This window comes from Hoplias malabaricus, chromosome 15, assembly GCF_029633855.1.
Source record: "Hoplias malabaricus isolate fHopMal1 chromosome 15, fHopMal1.hap1, whole genome shotgun sequence".
Classification (NCBI taxonomy): domain Eukaryota; kingdom Metazoa; phylum Chordata; class Actinopteri; order Characiformes; family Erythrinidae; genus Hoplias; species Hoplias malabaricus.
Window position 1 is genome coordinate 3401777 of NC_089814.1, and position 22777 is coordinate 3424553.

General features: G+C 41.2%; 2 protein-coding genes across 2 annotated transcripts in view; both read right to left on the reverse strand.

Moving 5' to 3' along the window:
* Positions 1–543: 543 nt before the first annotated feature.
* Positions 544–14633, reverse strand: LOC136668790 (polyunsaturated fatty acid lipoxygenase ALOX15B-like). Its single transcript, XM_066646493.1, has 12 exons — positions 14559–14633; positions 12761–12883; positions 11723–11820; positions 11475–11644; positions 10622–10765; positions 10016–10219; positions 8263–8349; positions 7186–7358; positions 6284–6396; positions 3317–3426; positions 2043–2213; positions 544–723 (listed from the first exon to the last, which is right to left on the reverse strand). Exons 1-12 carry the CDS (start codon positions 14579–14581, stop codon positions 544–546), a joined length of 1596 nt encoding a protein of 531 aa, XP_066502590.1. The 5' UTR covers positions 14582–14633.
* A 6652-nt stretch (positions 14634–21285) lies between these two features.
* rbm11 (RNA binding motif protein 11) overlaps positions 21286–22777 on the reverse strand; it is a 51266-nt gene continuing 49774 nt past the window's right edge. The window contains exon 7 of the mRNA XM_066646367.1: positions 21286–22415. Within this exon, the coding sequence (XP_066502464.1) occupies positions 22318–22415 (98 nt within the window). The 3' untranslated portion in view covers positions 21286–22317. The remainder of the gene's footprint in view (positions 22416–22777) is intronic.

The window sequence follows — 22777 nt, forward strand, 5'->3', positions numbered from 1 at the left end:
AATATTTCCCATTCTGAGGATTGCTGTAATAATATGATGAGATTATTAAAACAATTCCTAAAAGGTTTTCCTTATTTAAGTTTTTTAATCAGCAAGTCACTTTCTCTCCAGATAAAATCACTGAAAAGATGTTAAAACATCTAGAAAATATTCTAATGATCTTATATTATTCTTACAGTGAATCTCAGAGTGAGGAGCAGTAGAGCTATTGTGGAGTTGAGAGTATTTTTGCAGTTCATAACTCAATTTGAGCTGATTTTTGAGTCATTAACACAAACTAATAATTTTGACACTCGTTGTTTGGACACTGTTCCCAGATCGTCTTAAATGGTGGAGATAATGTTTAATGTTATGCTCACTCTTTCATTTAAGCCTTTGGAAACAGCCCAGCTCGGTTCTAGCCAGAAGACAAGAGTGATGGGCGGAGTGAGTTCATGGCAGTGGGAAACTTCAGAAATCTCACAGTGTGTTGGTGTGAAAGATTTATATGTTAACATGAATTTATCATCATACGGATGACATTGCGCTCACTGTGTAAAGGCCTTAAAGGTCAACACTGTTGTTCACGTTCTCCGGGCTCAGGTAAACGTAAGGAAATGCAAGAGATTGGTTCCTTTTTTCAATTTCTTGGCCAAGCTTCTTAAGATCAGTTTTAAATTCTTCAATGAGTTCACGGGGTTTTTCATCAGTGAAGAGTTCCTCCGGATACTCCCCCAAACGACGCTGCAAAGGAAAACAAGAAAAACAGGATCACTCCTCAAACTCTGTACCCACTAAGCAAAAAAATATTGATCAGTGGCTGCTTTAAGTGGCACCCATTGTGAAGTCACTGTGTATTGTTGCAATAAGAAAACATGAAATGAAATAGGATGGTGTGGAGCAGCTACACATTAGTCTAAGGTCACCTGGCCCAATGCCTATAGTCAGCCAGAAGGGTAAAAAGCCCAAGCACAGGGCTGTGGAACAGTGGACCTGTCTGGAGAGATGAAGCTTCATCCATTATGTTTGGGATGGAGTTGGAGTGGTGTGTGTGAGATCCAGAGTTATTCATCCAACATCAGCCCCTGGCTCTGCTAATGTTTATGTGGCTGAATGGCATAAATCTCCACAGAATTATAAAACATATAGTGTAAAGCCTTCTCAGTGGATGTTGAGTGCACTGTCAGAAAAACTGCCTTTGTGGTGGTGCCCTCAAGGGAACATATTCAGTATCTTTAGTTAGAGAATATAGCTATGTCTTATTCTATATTAACTGTTGATTTTAAAGTTGTGTTGATTTCATCTCCAGGACTTTTGTGTTCTTTTATTCTCCACAGTTGTATAATGAAAGATCACAGAGATCCCCCTCTCCTTCTGGAGAAGAGAATGTAATGAACCTTTAGGAACACAACTGGACTCTAACACCACTGCTGCACCTTTAAAGATACACTACACAGTTTGTGCCTTTAGAGACGGTAATGTACCTTTTTCCTGACAGTGTACAGTGGCAAACACTCCTGATTTTTTTTTTTTTTTTGATCAACTGAAAAGTGTCCTATTCCACATACAGGTCATTAACATAATTTTATAAAACTGCTAAAAAGTTGGGCCAGTTTTATTTGAGCTTTATAAGATGTACGGAGCTGTGCTACTGTCATAGTGTCAATGGACAGTTCAACACGCTTCATAGAGACGTAACAGCAACTGCCTAGTCCTGTTATGCCAACTAAAAGAAACATGTTCTGGCCAGCTTTGTGCTTGTAAGGTGAGGTGTCAAGTTTGTGATGGTATTTGCAAGAATTCAGACAGGGGTTTCTCCATCAAGGAGAAGAGAAGACCGCTGCACCACAGGAGTCAAAAACTCAATAATAATCAGACCTTCCAGTGAAATAAAGCAGTTTTCCTCTGGATAGAATCCATCACAACAAGTGAGACTGTCCAGAAACTGGTGAATAATCTTAGTTTATTTTTATAAAGCACACAGAGACATAGACTAGTTCCAAGATATTTGCATTTGTTAAAACTTTATATTTTCAGTGTGTACAGTATTCATGTCCACTCACCCGATCACTGGATTGATTGCTCAGAACGTGGAGAACAGTCAGTCCATTAATAGTGGTGGAGACGTTAGGCAAAGTTTCAAAAATGGACTTCTCTGTGGCGATTCCTTTCTGGGAGGGTGGAGGTTTTCTGAGAGTGCTGGGGAAGTTGGGCATCCACCCTCCAAAATCAAACTGAAACAGCAGAGAAACCATCAGTATTCACCTTTAGAGTTGAATCACAGGTTACAAGAGAAAACAGGAGAACACATCCTCTACAGAGAACCACACACTCACCCATGTTTCAAAGCAGAAGAAAGATCAGCAAAAAATAATTTATGTGAAAGTGCCTTGAGTTTCCCTCACAGTAACTCCAGAAAAAAGACAGATTGGAGCATTTACCTGTTTTTATTTCCATTAGTTATTTTTGAAAGTTATTTTTTTAATGAAATGATAAATGTCATTTTTAATACTACACAGCAGCTTCCATAAAATGGAAAAAGGAGGAGAATGTTTGAACTTTAAATTACAATTATACATAGTCTGTAATTTCAGTATTGCACTCAAAGGAATTTTTTCTGTATCTTTCAGAGTTGCGTGTCTTGGGGGGGGGGGGCGTCTGTCACATCTTGGCACTTTCTTGTTTGTTTTCTCCTTCCATGTGGCTCTGTCTGTTTGTTGTTTTTCCTATCTCCGCCCTCGTTCCACTCTAGCTCCACCTTTTGTTCCACCTCTTTGTCATTATCTGTGTCAGGTGTTTCTTGTTAGTTCTTGTATTTAAGTCCTCTTCACTCACTTCCTGTGATCGGTCATTTGTGTTTGTGTTATGTCATTTGTAGTTTTGCTCGGTTCAAGTCAAGTCGTGTCGTTTCGTTCTGTTTCCCAGGTGTTATGTTATTGTATTGTTTCTCGTTCCTCGTTCGGTCTCCTGCCTGTTTCCTGCCCCAGTCCTGTAGTGTTGTTTCCTGCTCTTTCCTATGTTTATAAGTAGTGTTATTTCGTGTTTCTTGTCAAGTTCGTTTGTTCTGTTTGCTCTTTATTAAACTGTCTGTGTTGTAGCGAGTGTGTCCGCCTCCGTAAGTCCACCCTTTACGTCCCCGTGACATCCAGAGAGAGCTGAGACTGTTCTGAACTGTTTGATATGAAGCAGGAATATTTAAGTAGATCTATAACAATCCAGAAAATGCCCTCAGACCCCAGACTGTTAACTTATTGATATAGAAGACAACTGCAACATGTGCTACATGACCAGTTACTTCCATAATTAAGTGAAATGGTCATTTGAATTTATCACAAACCTGGCCATTGTTGACCGCAGCGTGTTGGGCGGATGCTGTGAAGATGACCATGGTAACGAACTTCACAAGCTCCTCGATCTTGCTGAAAGACTTGGGGATTCCTGAGGAATCTGAAGAGGAAAAAAAGCAGGTTGAAACAATCAGAAAAACAAACTCATTCATGGAGACGGAGCAGAGGGGCAAATCAAACCGCAGAGCAGAGATTTGTAAATCCATTTTGACATCAGTTTGTTCATATCAACTCTGAAATTCATTCGTTCATTTTCTGTAACTGTTCTTTAGTCCACAGCCCAGAACAACCAGGTGAAAGGCTGGAAAACACCCTGGACAAAGTACCAGTACATAACAGGGCACCATTCACCCGGTCACACACTCTCACACCTTTTAAGGTTTATGAAATAAACATGAGAAGAGCTTTTCTCTAAATGGTTCTATATCAGGTTTTTTTTATTGTTCATGTCAGTATGAACGGCGCTTGTCTCTTTCTCTTTGGAGACCTCTTGTTTGATTTGGGGCACTTTTACCTGTTGTGTCAACGTAGCCTTATTCCACTCATTTGACTTGTTTCAATTGTCATGTTTTGAAAATACAAATCGAATTCCAAAAAAGTTGGGACACTAAACAAATTGTGACTACAAACTGAATGCAATGATGTGGAGATGGCAAATGTCAATATTTTATTCGTAATAGAACATAGATGACAGATCAAAAGTTTAATCTGAGTAAATGTAACATTTTAAAGGAAAAATATGTCCTTTAAAATGTCACAGTGTCAAAAAATCCCCAAAAAGCTGGGACAAGTAGCAATAAGTGGCTGGAAAAAGGAAATTGAGAATATAACGAACAGCTGGAAGACCAATTAACACTAATTAGGTCAATTGACAACATGATTGTGTATAAAAAGAGCTTCTCAGAGTGTCAGTGTCTCTCTGAAACCAAGATGGTAAGAGGATCACCAATTCCACCATTGTTGCAGCGATACCAGAATGGTGTTACCCAGCGTAAAATAGCAAAGACTTTTAAGTTATCATCATCAACCCTGCATAACATCATCAAAAGATTCAGAGAATCTGGAACAATTGCTGTGCGTAAGGGTCAAGGCCGTAAAACTCTACTGGATGCTCGTGATCTCCGGGCCTTTAAACGTCACTGTACCTCAAACAGGAATGCTACTGTCAAGGAAATAACAGAATGGGCTCAGGAATACTTCCAGAAAGCACTGTCAGTGAACACAATCCACCGTGCCATCCGCCGTTGGCAGCTGAAACTCTACAGTGCAAAGAGGAAGCCATTTCTAAGCAAGCTCCACAAGCTCAGACGTTTGCACTGGGCCAGGGGTCTTTTAAAATGGAGTGTGGCAAAATGGAAGACTGTTCTGTGGTCAGATGAGTCACGATTTGAAGTTCTTTATGGAACACTGGGACGCCATGTCATCCGGACCAGAGAGGACAAGGATAACCCAAGTTTTTAATCAACGCTCCGTTCAGAAGCCTGCATCACTGATGGTATGGGGTTGCATGAGTGCTTGTGGCATGGGCAGCTTGCATGTCTGGAAAGGCACCATTAATGCAGAGAACTATGTTCAGGTTCTAGAAAAACATATGCTCCCCTCTAGACATCATCTCTTTCAGGGAAGACCCTGCATTTTTCAACAAGATAATGCCAGACCACATTCTGCAGCAATCACAACATCATGGCTACGTAGGAGAAGGATCTGGGGACTGAAATGGCAGCCTGCAGTCCAGATCTTTCACCTATAGAGAACATTTGGCTCATCATAAAGCGGAAGGTGCCACAAAGAAGGCCCAAGACGATTGAACAGTTAGAGGCCTGTATTAGACATGAATGGGAGAGCATTCCTATTTCTAAACTTGAGAAACTGGTCTCCTCTGTCCCCAGACGTCTGTGGAGTGTTGTAAGAAGAATGGGGGATGCCACACAGTGGTAAAAAATGGCCTTGTCCCAACTTTTTTGGGATTTGTTGATGCCATGAAATTTTGAAACTTAAAATGATACATTCTCTCAGTTTAAACTTTTGATCTGTGATTTGTGTTCTATTCTAAATAAAATATTAGATGTTGGCGCCTCCACATCATTGCATTCAGATTTTATTCACAATTTGTTTAGTGTCCCAACTTTTTTGGAATCTGGTTTGTAATAAATTTATTAGATATATAGAGATATATAAGATGATTTCACTTGATGAGAGATCGGGTTTATGGGGGCACGGTGGAGCAGCAGGTAATGTCGCAGTCACACAACAGGGTCCTGGAGATTGTGGGTTCAAGTCCTGTTCCGGGTGACTGTCTGTGAGGAGTGTGGTGTGTTCTCTCTGTGTCTGTGTGGGTTTCCTCCGGGTGACTGTCTGTGAGGAGTGTGGTGTGTTCTCCCTGTGTCTGTGTGGGTTTCCTCCAGGTGACTGTCTGTGAGGAGTGTGGTGTGTTCTCTCTGTGTCTGTGTGGGTTTCCTCCGGGTGACTGTCTGTGAGGAGTGTGGTGTGTTCTCCCTGTGTCTGTGTGGGTTTCCTCCAGGTGACTGTCTGTGAGGAGTGTGGTGTGTTCTCTCTGTGTCTGTGTGGGTTTCCTCCGGGTGACTGTCTGTGAGGAGTGTGGTGTGTTCTCTCTGTGTCTGTGTGGGTTTCCTCCGGGTGACTGTCTGTGAGGAGTGTGGTGTGTTCTCTCTGTGTCTGCGTGGGTTTCCTCTGGGTGACTGTCTGTGAGGAGTGTGGTGTGTTCTCCCTGTGTCTGCGTGGGTTTCCTCCGGTTTCCTCCCTGGTCCAAAAACACACATTCGTAGGTGGATTGGAGACTCAAAAGTGTCCGTAGGTGTGAGTGAATGTGTGAGTGTGTGTCGCACTGTGAAGGACTGGCGCCCCCTCCAGGGTGTGTTCCTGCCTTGCGCCCAGTGATTCCGGGGAGGTTAATGCCGGCATTTTGCAGTAAAAACTAGGACTGAAAGAGGCCATACCACTTTCTTTGAATCCATGCTTAAATATCTCGCCAATCCAGTTCTGTAACTCTGTGTCTTGCTTCACGTCATCGTTGCAGGTGTAGTAATATGTCAACACTCCTCCCACAAACCTAAAAGATATATAACTTCATCAGAAGGTGGATATTTACACATCTCAGGCACAATTACAAAAAACCTAAACAAAACTGAAACTGAGGAATTTCTCAACACCTCATTATCCAAAATGTCTCTTGAAGTGAAGGGCATTAATCAGTTCCTCCTTTGTCTACAGCAGTAACTGTCTCTAGTTGTCTGAGAAGTGGCTACACCAGATGTTGGACATTGATGATAAGTTCTGGATCACTTTTTAATCATTTCCACACCTGCTCCTGCTTCATCCCACTCCCACCAAAATTCAGCAGCATTTCTGAAAAGGCTCCATCGTTTCTGCAGCACATTAATACACATTTCATGGGGTGTTCATGATATTGGTTGCTTTGCCAATATTTAGAATACGTTTATTACTTATTGATTATTTAGCTATTTTCTCTTATGATTGTGCATGGTAACTAATGCATGATTATTGTCTTTTTAGACATAGTTTTTATTTGAGCTTGCTGGATTTGTTTATGTCATCCTGCTACCGTGGTCCCTGGATTGATTAACCATCCGTTTCTGTGTCCTGCGCAGGAGAACACAGTTCCACTGCTCCACAACCACAATGCTGTATGGGTTTATACCTCTCTAATCCACACTTGACTCTGAGTTCTAAAGTGCAATAGCTCCACAGCTTCCTATTTCATCTCATTATAGAAATTTGTCAGCAGTGGGTGCACTCTAAACTAGCTGAAGTTAAATAATTATGATGGATATCCACAAATTTGGACACATTTGGACATGGACATAGTGGATTACTGTACCTCTGGATGATGTCCCAGAGCCTCTGGCCATCCTCTCTGTAGTAGAAGTTGGGGATGTCATTCAGTCTTCTGGCACTGATATCATCAGGCAAACAGAGAGATGTGTAGGTCAAGGAGGACATAGCCCTTTGCATGAACTTCTGGATGTCAGTGCCGTAACCTATAGCAGTGTACTGGGAGATGGACACAGATGTTAATCACAGTAATGCTTTACATTAATCCTCTTTTTATCATTCAATTATAGAAATATAAAGCCCAGCATGAGCTTTTATGGTTGCTTATTTTTTTAATTAAAAAAGAAAAGTATAAACCTGCTTTTCTTGTCATTGTACAACTAAATATTTCCTCTGCATTTAACCCATCCGTGGCAGTGAGCACACACACTAGTGCACTAGGGGTAGTGAGCACACACACACAGGACTTGAGCTACAGGCTGCTATCCCTAGCGCCCAGAGAGCATCTGGGGTTAAGGTGCCTTGCTTGTGGGCACTTCAACTGTGGATGTTGAGAGAGGAGACAGAGCTTTTCCTTCACTCCTCGCACCCCCAATTTTTCCTCAGTGTAAAAGATATAATGAGGAGCAAACAAGAGATTAGAAAGCTAAAAAATATTATACAGAATTGTGCTGTGTGAGGTGAGTGAGGACTTGTGACTGTGTTTATAACTAACACACACACAGTGCTGTGTAAAATGTGTATTAATGTCAGCTTGACTGCTTCAGAACTTTATGCTGTTGATAAAAATTTTAATCAGACTGCACTCTATTCAGCTCTGTTAATTTTATTTCTGTTTTTGGAGGATTAAAAGTCCATTCCCACTTCACAGAGTTCACCATAGAAAGCAGCAGAGGCAGGATCTCAGAGTGTCTCTAAATGTCTCTGTAGTATAACTGTAAGCAGGAGTAAACAGTTATAGATTGTGTCCATTAGTATTGTGGTGCGCTGTAACTGTATGTAAGAGTAAACAGCTGCAGCTAGTGCAGGACAATCATCACTTGTGAATGACCCTATTTATTTGATGCAAAACTTCACTTTACCACATCCTACTTTATCATTAATGCATAAGTTTTCACAGTACCTTTGAAAATATTCCGTCTTTTGAGATCAGGGTGTTCCTGGCCTGGATGTTTAATTGGAGTGTGTACCGCGTGTGGGGAAAAAGCAGCTGAAGATCACAACAAACACAACACAAACATAAACATAAACCCATACATTTTAAAATTATATATATATATATATATATACACACACACACAGCGATCAACCGTAACATTTTCTGCACCTCCTTATTTCTACACTCACTGTCCATTCTCTCCGCTCCACTGAACACACAGGAGCACTATGTAGTTCTACAGTTACAGACTGTAGTCCATCTGTTGCTCTACATACTTTATTTCCCCCCCGCCCCCTTGTTCTTCAGTGCTCAGGACCCCCACAGAGCAGGTGTGATGTGGTGGTGGATCATTCTCAGCGCTGCAGTGACACTGACGTGGTGGTGGTGGTGTGTTAGTGTGTGTTGTGCTGAAGCGAGTAGATCAGACACAGCAGTGCTGCTGGGTTAGACACAAACATGCTGAGGTGGCATGGCTGCATCTGTGACACTACTTAATGGTCCTTTTTTACTGCATGGAACCTACTAGACTCGGCTCGGCTCTTTTGATTTTCCACTGGACAAATCTGGTCCCTGGAACCGGGTCCCTGCTCATGCCTGGTACAAAGCGAGCTGAGTAGATACTAAATGTGGAGTGTAAACCTTGCACAGCACTGATTGGCTGGAGAGATTAATCTAAATAATGAAAAGCAGATGTCCAGCACCAACTCTCCATCTGTAAAATCTCCAGCTGCAGCAGAGATCACATTTGTTTTCATCTGACTCATGACGGCAGCTCGTAAAATTATGCCATGGTCTTTTGAAGAGGTTCAAATGCTCCACAAAAGAGTCCAGCCAGAGCTGGACACTGCAACACACAAATACACGATGAATAAACAGCGCCTAATATTACTGCTGCCATTGTTGTGGTTTTCAAAGTCTGCGGTTCCCAGTAGCAACAGGGTTTTGTGACATCACCAGATACATTCCATGGGGGAGCTGTGCTAGTGGAAAAGTGTGTTGAGCCGTGCCGAGGTGTGTCGAGTCGAGTTGATGCCATGCAGTGAAAAAGAACCATAAGTTTGGTTGGGCTTTGATTTAAATGTTCTGTTTTGAAACTGTGAAGCTGCTTTGTAACAACGTCAGTTTTAAAAGGCGCTATACAAATAAATTTGATTTGATTTGATTTGATTTGAAGCCATATATGAGATTTTCAATCAGGTAATCAAACAAGATTTTCATGGTAAAAACATGAGGAATTTTATAGTGAAAACAGTGACTCTTTCATGTTTACTCTCGCTTATAACGCAAGAATGATAAGGGCACAAATGTTTCTCATAACACCACAAACGAACGATATCACTTTGGTGTGATTTGGCCACTGATCATGTGCTGGGTGATTTCACTCATTAAACATTGATCACTTAATCACTCTAATTAAAAGAGCACAAATATTTCGGTACCACTTTAAAATAAGACTCCATTTATAAAGGTTTATAAAGGTGTACTTATTCTAAAGTGGTACCAATATTTCTTTTAATGACCCAAACCAGCACAAACGCAGCAGAAACATTTTATTCTGTTTCAGAACATGTAAGTGGCATTGTCAAATCATTCTTGATTAGCGTGAGAAACACCAGTGATGACGCCAACAAATCGACTTTTAAATTAGTTGCTAATGAACTTGTTCATTGATTAATCATTGCAACCCTAAAAGAAACAGATGAAGAAGAAATCTGACCTTGTAGAGAGGGTGAGCCTGGGGCAGGGTTCGTAGCAGAGCGACAGTAAACACTTCGGACAGAAGGTGAGTCCGCAGCAGATGGAAGTGCAGCTCATGTTCATTAAATTCTGCATTTCTTACGAAGATCTTCGCCAAAAGCCAGTCCCACTCCGAGTCGGAGGGAAGGAAGATGGGATTGCTCAAGCTCGGCTCCTGCTTCAGCTGTGAGAACACAAACACTTTTCAGTTACAATTCAGTGGATTTCAAGAGAGGCTCACTGTGGATGCTCTGAAAATTCCCTGGGAGAAACAGCATGAGACAATAAAGAGGCTTGATGAGCATGTGCCCAAACTGAGAGGATAGAGTCTCAAAAGTCCATCAAAGCTGAGTAGGTTGTGAGCCATGTCGAGAAATGGTAGAGCACTGTATTTAGCTCAGCTGCAAATAATTAGGAGTGTTTCCCGGCACTGAACCCAACATGAGATGCCACTGAGTCCCACTCAGACTCGAGATGACATGGGGGGATATCCCTGGACTAGTTCTCTCAGGAGAAAGAAATATTAGATTTACTGACTAGATGTAAGCTAATGTCACTTGACTATTTTTTCTCAGCATAGACTCACCTGGATGGCGATGGGTAGGAGTTTTCTTTCATTTGTGAGGTGGAGTAAACAGAAGGGAGCCGACAGAAACTGCTGCTCATAGTCGATCACATTCCCTCTGAAACCGCTCAGTCTTTCATAGTTGCAGAGAAAGATGTTTCCATTCTGATCCAATAGAAATTAAAATAGAAAAACTGTTTATTATATGGTTATTAATGAGGTTGTAAACACCTTAAAGGTAACTAATACATAACTAATCATTTTTAACAGAGAAATAATGGGAAACAGTGACCTCCTTTTTGTCAAATACTGAATGTGTCAGATATCTTGCTGAAAATCCTGAAGATGTGCATTTAGTCATTTCACTTTTTAATGTGCATCACATTATCACCCGTGTTTAAAAAGACATTTTATCAGGGGTTAATTGAATACATTTTGTGGTTAAATTGCTACCTTTTTAAGAATAATGTGCTGAAGCTGAAGGGTTAGTTTTAACTGATGGAGGAGACAAAGGTGATCTTACAACCTAACAAGTAACCATTAATAAACAGGGTGTAAATCATTTATAACCCTTTATTGGTGTACTCTAATCATAATGCGGTACTCAAATATTTTAGAATCCTGAGAATCATATATCGCAATTTCTGTGCATTGGTTGAATTTTTAAAATGTTTAAGACTTTTTAAAAATTATAAGAAAAGTATATTTTAGAAATATGAGAATAATCTTTAAATATTCATACATAATGTCAGAATGAGAAATATTAGATATTGCCTATATTTAAGATCATGTCAGTGTTATTACTAGTGGAAGAAATAATATACTATGTGTAGAAATTTGCTGCTAAATGGAATGTGTTTGGTTTTGTGTTTACCTTCATTTCCCTCTCCAAAGAGCTTTCGGGGAAAGATTTATTGACCATTTCATTGGTCACTCGGAACTTTTGTGGGAGCTCAGTGCAACGCTCGATCAGCATGGGGTTGAGTCCGTTGAGTAGCTGGTAGCCAAAAAATTCATCGCTTTTCCAATGTTCCTGGACATAAGCTGTGAGAACACAGATACATGAATAATCACAACAGCAGCAGTAAAGATGCATTTCTCATTATGTTTTTAGAAAAATACCAGTATTTTCAGGATAATTCATGAGCTTCTCAAGATCTTCTTCACTCTGCCATGTATCCGACCAATGGAACAAGGTACTGAACTCCAGCTTCTTAGATCTAAATTAGAATAAAATTATTACCAGACTATCAGTGATTTTAATACTGTTTGAATTTACAATGCCAGTCATACTGATGGACACATTTCACCTGCTATAAAATTGGTTAAATTAATCCCAGGCAATGCAGTAGCTGTAGATGTAAACAAGTTTAACCTTGTGCCATAAAATGAGATGTAGATGTAAGGCCAGGTTAAATTAATTCTGTGTGAACTGAGGTGAATTAAAAGATGTGCAAATTCTCTGCCCTGGTTTATGATTGTCTCTGGTATGGCCTCATACTCATGAAGAGAGAAGAGAAGGCTATGGGCTGTTCCGAGGGTGAACACCACGTCCAGAGAACAGCACAACAGAGCAGAGTGTGGCTTCTTTCTCTGCTCAGGATGCATTTACTTCACTACACCTTTACACTGAAATGAGTTTGTGTTGAATAAAACTTTTAGTGCTAGTCATTGCTCTCTGTCTCAATTTATTACAAAACTGTTACAGTTTTTATAACTGAAAGCAATTATAATTTGTACATCAATTTTACTTGTACTTGTATCAGTGTATACTCTCAAAGTAAACTGAAAACAGTTTATTGGTGTAAAACATGAATTAAGGATTATTTAAAATTGTGAAAATTGTCTAAAGAAAGAGAGCTGCAGTGTAAATGTTAGTAAAAGTGTTCAACAGAGTGATACAGTGCTTGTGAAAAAGAAAAGCGTCCTGTTATCGCAATATAACAGCACGGTTAGAGCACTTCTCAATCAACCAATATTGCGTGGCTGGAACTAACTTATATTATATTAATAAATAATAATTAAAAACTAATATTAATAATTAGTTCAGTAGTTTTATAATGTTACAGAACAACTTTCCATAAAGACAGTCCCCATTTAAAACTAATCCCAATCCAGCAATACTTTAGGTTATGGATTTTTAAACTGATTTAAACTTACATTTTGACAAAATCCCAGTCCATATCCAGTATCTTTTTGACAGAGAACCGGAACTTGTAGGGTAATTTATTCACACTGTCAATGTCTATAATTTCAGGTAACCCAGGGGAATATTCCTTCCAGCTGTAGATCGGAGAAAAACAAGTCAGCAACACCATGAGTTCGTACAGAAATGGGACTTCTGCATCAAGGACACAGCAAAATCATTAACATAGACATCGTGATTACTAATGTAATCGCACAAGTAATAACCTCACCAAGCATTAACTTAGCTTTTATATTTGTAAGCATTATATATATATATAAGTCACATAGCTCCAGGAACCTGCAGGTTGTGGGTTCAATTCCCGCTCCGGGTGACTGTCTGTGAGGAGTGTGGTGTGTTCTCCCTGTGTCTGTGTGGGTTTCCTCCGGGTGACTGTCTGTGAGGAGTGTGGTGTGTTCTCCCTGTGTCTGTGTGGGTTTCCTTCGGGTGACTGTCTGTGAGGAGTGTGGTGTGTTCTCCCTGTGTCTGTGTGGGTTTCCTTCGGGTGACTGTCTGTGAGGAGTGTGGCGTGTTCTCCCTGTGTCTGTGTGGGTTTCCTCCGGGTGACTGTCTGTGAGGAGTGTGGTGTGTTCTCCCTGTGTCTGTGTGGGTTTCCTTCGGGTGACTGTCTGTGAGGAGTGTGGCGGGTTCTTCCTGTGTCTGTGTGTGTTTCCTTCGGGTGACTGTCTGTGAGGCGTGTGGTGTGTTCTCTCTGTGTCTGTGTGGGTTTCCTTCGGGTGACTGTCTGTGAGGAGTGTGGTGTGTTCTCCCTGTGTCTGTGTGGGTTTCCTTCGGGTGACTGTCTGTGAGGAGTGTGGCGGGTTCTTCCTGTGTCTGTGTGTGTTTCCTTCGGGTGACTGTCTGTGAGGCGTGTGGTGTGTTCTCTCTGTGTCTGTGTGGGTTTCCTTCGGGTGACTGTCTGTGAGGAGTGTGGTGTGTTCTCTCTGTGTCTGCATGGGTTTCCTCCGGGTGACTGTCTGTGAGGAGTGTGGTGTGTTCTCTCTGTGTTTGCGTGGGTTTCCTCCGGGTGACTGTCTGTGAGGAGTGTGGTGTGTTCTCTCTGTGTTTGCGTGGGTTTCCTTCGGGTGACTGTCTGTGAGGAGTGTGGTGTGTTCTCTCTGTGTTTGCGTGGGTTTCCTCCGGGTGACTGTCTGTGAGGAGTGTGGTGTGTTCTCTCTGTGTCTGCATGGGTTTCCTCCGGGTGACTATCTGTGAGGAGTGTGGTGTGTTCTCCCTGTGTCTGCATGGGTTTCCTCCGGATGACTGTCTGTGAGGAGTGTGGTGTGTTCTTCCTGTGTCTGCGTGGGTTTCCTCCGGGTGGCTGTCTGTGAGGAGTGTGGTGTGTTCTCCCTGTGTCTGTGTGGGTTTCCTCTGGGTGACTGTCTGTGATGGAGTGCGGTGTGTTCTCCCTGTGTTTGTGTGGGTTTCCTCAGGGTGACTGTCTGTGAGGAGTGTGGTGTGTTCTCCCTGTGTCCTTGTGTGTTTCCTCCGGGTGCTCCGGTCACCTCCCACAGTCAACACAAGTTGGTAGGTGGATTGGCGACTCAAAAGTGTCCGTAGGTGTGAGTGTGTAAATGAATGTGTGAGTGTGTGTGTTGTCCTGTGAAGGACTGGCACCCCCTCCAGGGTGTGTTCCCGCCTTGCGCCCAATGATTCCAGGCAGGCTCTGGACCCACCCCCTGAACTGGATAAGTGCTTACAGATAATAAATGAATGAATGAATGAATGAATATATACATATGTTGTTAACAAGAAACATTACATTTCACTCACTTAATCACTTGGCAATTCTCCATCAGCTCATTGTTCCTTTGGGCGCGAAATACATATGTTTCTTGCTTCAAAAGTACAGCTACAAAATAATAAATATGAATACATTCGTGTTTAAATGTTTGCAAACTAGAGGTCAATTTAACTGATTTTATAAGTGAGTAATACATTTAAATTTTGTTTTTACATATTTGCAAGTTGTAAGTTCATGTGTATTTTAAAACAATGGCAACACATTCACAAAGGCTGGATGATATCAACAGAAGCTTTTCATGACAACTCACATGAACTGACATCTATGAATTAATATTCTGACAATTTCACAAGACAACTCAATATAGAAACGGTTTCTTTCCTGCTCCTGTAAAAACACTTTAAAAATTACACTTGACCATTAAATGCACACTTAGATCCACTACTCTGTTACTCTAATGTTTCTGAAGATTCTTTTTCCACTGCAGTGTCCCTACTCTACTCGACTCTACTCTGTTTTGCTTCTCCATCATTGTTTAGTGGCTGTTCTCTCGTGGTTCAGAGCGAGTCGAGTAGGGACTAAACCGTGGTGTGTAAACCTTGCAGAGCGCTGATTGTCCAAAGAGAGTCGTCACTCTGCGCCACGCAACGCAGACGACCAGCACCAACTCTCCATCTGTAAAATCTCCAGCTGCAGCAGAGATCACATTTGTTTTTATCCGACTCACGACGGCAGCTCGTAAAATGACGCCATGGTCTTTTGAAGAGGTTCAAACGCTCCTTGGATCGGTGGCCGACGAAAGAATCCAGCGAGAGCTGGACGCTGCAACAAGGAAGGAACAAACTCTACTGATCTGTCTGAACTGATGCGCGGTTAGTGGAAAACAAACCAGGGACCAAACAGCAAGTAGAGACTAGTAGATTTGTGTAGTCTAGGTACCATGCAGTAGAAAAGTGCCATATGCTTGTCAAGAGCTGTCCTAAATCAAAATTCACCTCCTTGTTTGTGTTGCCATTAAAAAAATCTGAATCTGAAGTATCTTTGTGTTTCTTATTTCTGTGAAGTTAGAAATTACACAAACCTGTGCTCTCCCTGAGACACACTTTGAGGTTGTTGCTGTCCAGGAACCGGTAACAGGGGAAATGGAACTTCTTGTCTTCAGGAGTGGTGACCACAAGCTTCTCACAGTACCATTCATTAACAAATGGATACAGTTTCACCTCCATTTCCACCATTAGAAGGGTGCCAAGGCTTTTTTCACATTGTAGCGAGTAGGTGTTTCTCTGTTGGAATTAAAAATAGCACGTCTCATTTAATTGTGTAGTTAATATGATCTTAACAGAAAGAACCACCAACATATATTTTTCTCCAAACATTTCCAAACCATTTTCATGAAGAAAAAAATACAAAGACACAAATGTATTGCAAACACTACACTGTCAACATTTTCTCTCCAAATTATGACATAAAGAAAAATGCACTGAAAAATGCATTCCATTCGATCATTCATCTTCCACAACCACATCATCACATGTGTGTGTGATCTAAACAGGGCACCAGTCCATTACAGGGCTCACACACACACACACACACACACACACTTGTGGACAAGTTCACACAATCACCCAGTCACTCACACTCACCCAGTCACTCACACCTGTGGACAGTTTTCACACGCTCACCCTGTCACTCACATAATCACCAAGTCACTCACACACTCACCCTGTCACTCAAACAATCACCCAGTCACTCACATACTCACCCTGCCACTCACACAATCACCCAGTCACTTACACATTCACCCTATCACTCACACAATCACCCTGTCACTCACACACTCACACAATCACCCAATCACTCACACAATCACCCAGTCACTTACACACTCACCCAGTCACTCACACACTCACAGTGTCACTCACACACTCACCCAGTCACTCACACACTCACCCAATCACTCACACAATCACCCAGTCACTTACACACTCACCCAGTCACTTACACACTCACCCAGTCACTCACAAACGGACCCAGTCACTTACACACTCACCCAGTCACTCACACACTCACCCAATCACTCACACAATCACCCAGTCACTTACACACTCACAGTGTCACTCACACTATCACCCAGTCACTCACACACTCACCCTGTCACTTACACACTCACCCAGTAACTTACACACTCACCCAGTAACTTACACAATCACCCTGTCACTCACAAACTCACCCAGTCACTCCCACACTCACCCAGTCACTCACACACTCACCCTGTCACTTACACACTCACCCAGTAACTTACACACTCACCCAGTAACTTACACAATCACCCTGTCACTCACAAACTCACCCAGTCACTCCCACACTCACCCAGTCACTCACACACTCACCCTTTTTTTGGTTCCACACTTGCCTCATTAACATTTCTGTGTGTGTATGAGGCCACAGCGAAAGCAGAGACACTCTAACACTGTTATTCCCATAATATCATACGATTACACAACACGTTTCTGGTTGTCTTTGCTAGTTTTAACTGATATTAAGGAACAGATATAATGACTAGACCTAATATATTTTATTTAATTAGTATGACAGCTATATGTTATGGCAGTTATAATGTGTAAATATGTCTGTGTAAAAGAGCACGAGTCCCTATGGGGCTTATACTGGAAATAACTTACCAAACCATGTGGAAGACTCTGCAATGCACTTTCACCATCGCTCCCAATAAGACGGATTAAGACTTGCTCTGCATCAAAAGCATATCTACCAAGAAACTCCACTGTGTATCTGTCCCCCATGTTTACCCTGTAATCTCAGATAGATTCTTTTAGAACCATATTTAAAATAAATAATAAATAAAAAGAAAGGGATTTTGTAGCTACGTTAATTGTTCACATTATGATGATTACATTTATTTAATTTACATTTTCACATTAAATTTGTAGAATGAATACATTTATTTTTTAAAGTATTCATGATGAATATAAAAAATGAAACTCACCAACAGCTGATAGAATATTTGATCCTGAGCAGGGTCAGAAAACGTCCTGCAGGCGTAAGAAATTACTTAGGTTTTACTCTAACATTTATATCCACACATCGAGGGGGTGTGGCCAAAATCCACAACACTTCTTTCAGAAAGGCAAGTGGACACTTGAATTTTCTCTGGAAAACATCATTTACATTAAAACTGTGGTAAATTTCAACAGTCTCTGGTGAAACAGGATGGTTTCTAAATGTACAAGTTAACACACATTCTACAGTACATACTAAAATATGAATATGGAATATTTATCCAGACAGAATTGTGCAAATGTCTTAGGCACCTGAGAAAACAAGATTTAGAATTTCCCAAAAAAATTTCCAAAAAATGAGAAAAAGCTGTTTATCTGAGCAGTAATTTTGCTCAGAAACAAACAAACAAACAAAAACCCTGTCAGAAAGCAAATCCCAGTGTGATACTGTGTGTGTGAATGTGTTGCTTTAACCCTTTCCACATCTCTCCAGGTGACAGTCCAGTGTTATTTGAGGTGATCGTCCAGTGCCTAGTGTCAGAGGTGAATAAATACTTAATTGTGTTAAACAAAGTGTGCTGTAGATTTAACAAATCCATACGATGAGGAGAAACATCAGAAAACACACTCTGTACTTCTTTTTAGAACATAAATCATTTTACTGTGTTTATGTTTTTGTATTTATCGTAATTATATATTGTTTTATGCAAGTGGCAAGCTTATTGAGAAGAAAAATTAATTTAAATAATATTAATCACATGCGCATACATCTTTGATCTAACTTTCCTTACACCTTAGACCACATTCTTTCAAACTCAGTTTTTAAATTCCTGATGTTTAATCCGAGTCCACATTCCCTCTCTGAGGTCAGTGGGGATGTATATTTTAAGAATGTGACATATCAGAATAATCCTACAGACGATTTTACTTCTTTCATTCTCAGTTCTGCCGATACGTTTCCTATGGGACAGAGGTCATGGCTTATTTTATTACTTACTTTAATACTTCTGTTCGTTAGTATGTTACATGTCATACATGTGTGATCTCACCAAAAGAGACATACTTGTTATGTAAAATTATTCTGATTCTGACATGTTTACATTTTGCTTAAATGTCCTCAAACTGGTCTTGCGCTCTGCTGGGGTCGTGGGGATAATTTTGCGGGTGTTGTACTGGGTTCGTGGTTAGTTTCCTGGGTGCTGTGCTGTGGTCGTGGGGGTAGTATCCCGGGTGCTGTGCTGGTGTCATGAGGGTAGTTTCCCAGGTGCTGTGCTGGTGTCGTGGGGGCAGTTTCCCAGGTGTTGCGCTGGGGTCATGGGGGTAGTTTCCCAGTTGCTGTGCTGGTGTAGTGGGGGTAGGTCCCTTGGAAATGGTCCAAATCATTAAAGAAAGTGTTGCTAAACGAAATTACACGGACAGTTACATGTCTAAACAGACAGAGTTTCACAGGACATTTCAAAAGTTACAGCATTGTGTGCACAGTGGGTGTATCTTTGTGTGAAGCAACTTTTCCCTATGTTTCACATTCATTGTGAACTTTTTCACAACTTCTACAGAAAGTTTTACCCAGGTGTATTTCTCCTGTGACTCCTGCTCTGGAATGAATTCAGTGACTTAGCTGTGATTTTAAAAACAGATCTTTATCACCTCCACAGCAATGAGTTTTAAATCAAGGCAGTGGACTCTTTCTGGATGAATCTGATCAGTCAGAAGTTGTCAAAGATTTTAGGTTGCTAGGATTTTACCTGTAATGAGTAATGATGAGGTAGTATTTCAGAACCATAAATATGTGTTTAGCCATAAATGATAGATTAGTCTCATGGTCGGTAGTAAATCATACGTGGCTGTAGCTTTAGTGTAATATTAAAGTCAATACCCTATGCATAGAGCAGTAGTTCTGCTGAAATGACATGGTTTTACTGTAAAATACTCGTTTACTATTTTCTGACCTGCTCTGGACAGTAACGGACAGAGTTCCTGTGTCTCACACCAGCTGATAACATTAGTTCTAGGGAATTGAATCCTCTTCCTAGTCATCAGTTCTTATGGCCTGGTTTATAACATTATAATTCTATTTTTATAGCTGTCATTTTGGAAATGTCAACTAATTCATGGAAGATAATTACCCTGAGTAAAATTCTCCATAAACCATTAAACTCTTCACCTCATTAACACAGTCATATGCAAAATGAATAAACAAAAGTCACATTTTGTGAGATGCCCAAACATTTGCAAGACTGAGTTTTCCAAGTTACTTTCCCGATTAAAGATGTCACACTACGTTATATTTTATTGTGCTGTTTATTATTATTACACCGTGGAAATGTGGGGCATGTCTAGCGACGTCACCCTGACTTGGTGTTCATGTGGAAAGACAGTTCTTGATATGACTGCTTCCGTGCTCCACATGTGGGCCACAGAAACATATCAGATCAGGGTCACGTCGCTAGAGGCCACGGTTCGAGCCTCAAACACAGCCACATCTTTGCCAGAGAAGGTCAGATCTGCTTTGTGACGTTTGGAACTATAAACGTGGGACACTTTTTGTTCAAAGGCCGTTTACAAGCATCAACAGTGAACCAGCAGCACCCCATTTCTGCCAAGAGCTGTAGATGAGAAATACACAAGTGGAGCAGCTTATCTTCCAAAGAAACCAACCATTCTCTCTAAATATAAAGGATTATTGCTTTTTTGGAATTTTAACCCCAGAATATCTAGAACCTCTCTAGTAATAGTAATTTAGTAGTAGTTTAGTTATTTTACCTAACATTTTTACACTCCAGATTTATTGAACTTAACTGGTTAAAAATATCTCAGGAATTTGTAAAAGAAGCAATTTATTAAATAATTCATGGTCTGTAACCCTTATCCAGTTCAGGGTGGCCGTGGGTCCGGAGCCTACCCGGAATTTCTGGGCGCAAGACAGGAACACCCCCTGGAGGGGGCGCCAGTCGTTCAGAGGGTGACACACATTCACCCACACACTCATACCTACGGACTCTTTTGAGTTGCCAATCTACCTACTAACGTGTGTTTTTGGAGTGTGGGAGGAAACCGGAGCACCCAGAGGAAACCCACTCCTCACAGACAGTCACCCGGAGGAAACCCACGCAGACACAGGGAGAACACACCACACTCCTCACAGACAGTCACCCGGAGGAAACCCACTCCTCACAGACAGTCACCCGGAGGAAACCCAAGCAGACACAGGGAGAACACACCACACTCCTCACAGACAGTCACCCGGAGGAAACCCAAGCAGACACAGGGAGAACACACCACACTCCTCACAGACAGTCACCCGGAGGAAACCCAAGCAGTCACAGGGAGAACACACCACACTCCTCACAGATAGTCACCCGGAGGAAACCCATGCAGACACAGGGAGAACACACCACACTCCTCACAGACAGTCACCCGGAGGAAACCCACGCAGACACAGGGAGAACACACCACACTCCTCACAGACAGTCACCTGGAGGAAACCCACGCAGACACAGGGAGAACACACCACACTCCTCACAGATAGTCACCCGGAGGAAACCCATGCAGACACAGGGAGAACACACCACATATATATATATATATATATATATATATATATATATATATATATATATATATATATATATATATATATATATATAAACCTGATGATCAAATCTGCTAATATAATCAACACCATCTCCAGAAAAACTCAACATACTGTGAGCTGGGTTTGTGTCTTTATTCTCACACTTTAGGCAAAATAACAGAAAAAAAAATGTTACAAAAAAAACATTAAACTAGAAACAGCAGTGAATTAAATCTGGGAAATGTTCATCTGCAATTTAAAGGAAACATTCCAGTAATCACAATCTCTGTCAGTGCATTGACTGAGTTTAAGTGCAAATCAGCTTAATAATAATAAACGCAGCAAAAATATCTCTCCAGAGGTTACACAGAGGTTACACAGAGGTTACACAGGCCTAAACTGGTGAGTGGAGCCTCAGAGCAGCAGTCTCCACCAGCAGCATCACAATCAAGAGGTTTCCACTTTAAATGGTACAGCAATTAAATGACACCACACATGCCTTGTTATAGAACTTTTCATTCCACCTTAAATAGAGGGGCAGTTACATCATGGCAACAGTTTTGATAAGACATTTCCATTCCACTTTATATAGGGCAGCATTTGCTTTTGAGCCCCTGCATTGTTCCTTATTTGTATTTTCGCTGACACCATTAACGGTGCAGTAGTTCTATTCTGCAGTATGTCCACTTAAATGGCATAAGGCTTAAACACTAATGCCTCAGCGCTAGAATGTAACTACTGCATTATTTAAGGTGCAATTTGAAATGAAACAAACATAGCTTAATGTATCTCCTGCACCATTTAAGGTGGAATGAAAAACGTATGTATGAGAATTAAATACTGCACCCTTTAAGGTGAAACATTTAATGTCTATTAAAAAGCCTTAGGTGCCAAAATGTATTTGCTGCACTATTTAAGGGGAAACAGAAAACTCTATGATGAAGGGGTTGTGCCATAAACTAACCACCACACAATTTAAGGTGAAATGAAAAATTATATATATATATAAAAAAAACACAGTTGCTGTAATAGAGCAGCTTCATCATTTAAGGTGGACCAGAAAGTTGTAAGTATCCGAATGTATTTTAGACATTTGTTTACGTTTCTACCAATAACTCTTTCAGTGTTTTAGTATTAACATTAACTGCAGTAAACATGACCGTGATTATGGCTACGTGCACAAGGCTACGTATAGGTTTAAACTTTACGTCTTCTCTCTCTCTTGAGTCTCCTCCCGTAGCTCCTCCGTTTGCGATGCTGTCTGTTCTCCAGACTGTGCTCTGGGTTGGTCTTTGCTGAAAAGAAGGAAAGGTAAAGGCAGCACTGACTTTAATGCACCAACATAAACAAACAGTATGAATGAGTAATGTAGCTAACATTAGTGTGAGTGACTGAGTGAAGGAGTGAGGGTGAGAGTGATACAGTGTGTAAAACTGTTCACAGGTGTGTGTTTGTGTGTGTGAGTGACTGGATGAGTGTGTGTAACTGTCCACAGTTGTGTGTGAGTGACTGGGTGAGTGTGTGAAACTGTCCACATGTGAGTGTGTGAGTGAGTGTGTGAATGACTGAGTGAGTGTGTGAAACTGTCCACAGGTGTGAGTGTGTGAAACTGTCCACAGTTGTGAGTGTGTGTGTGTGTGTGAGTGACTGGGTGAGT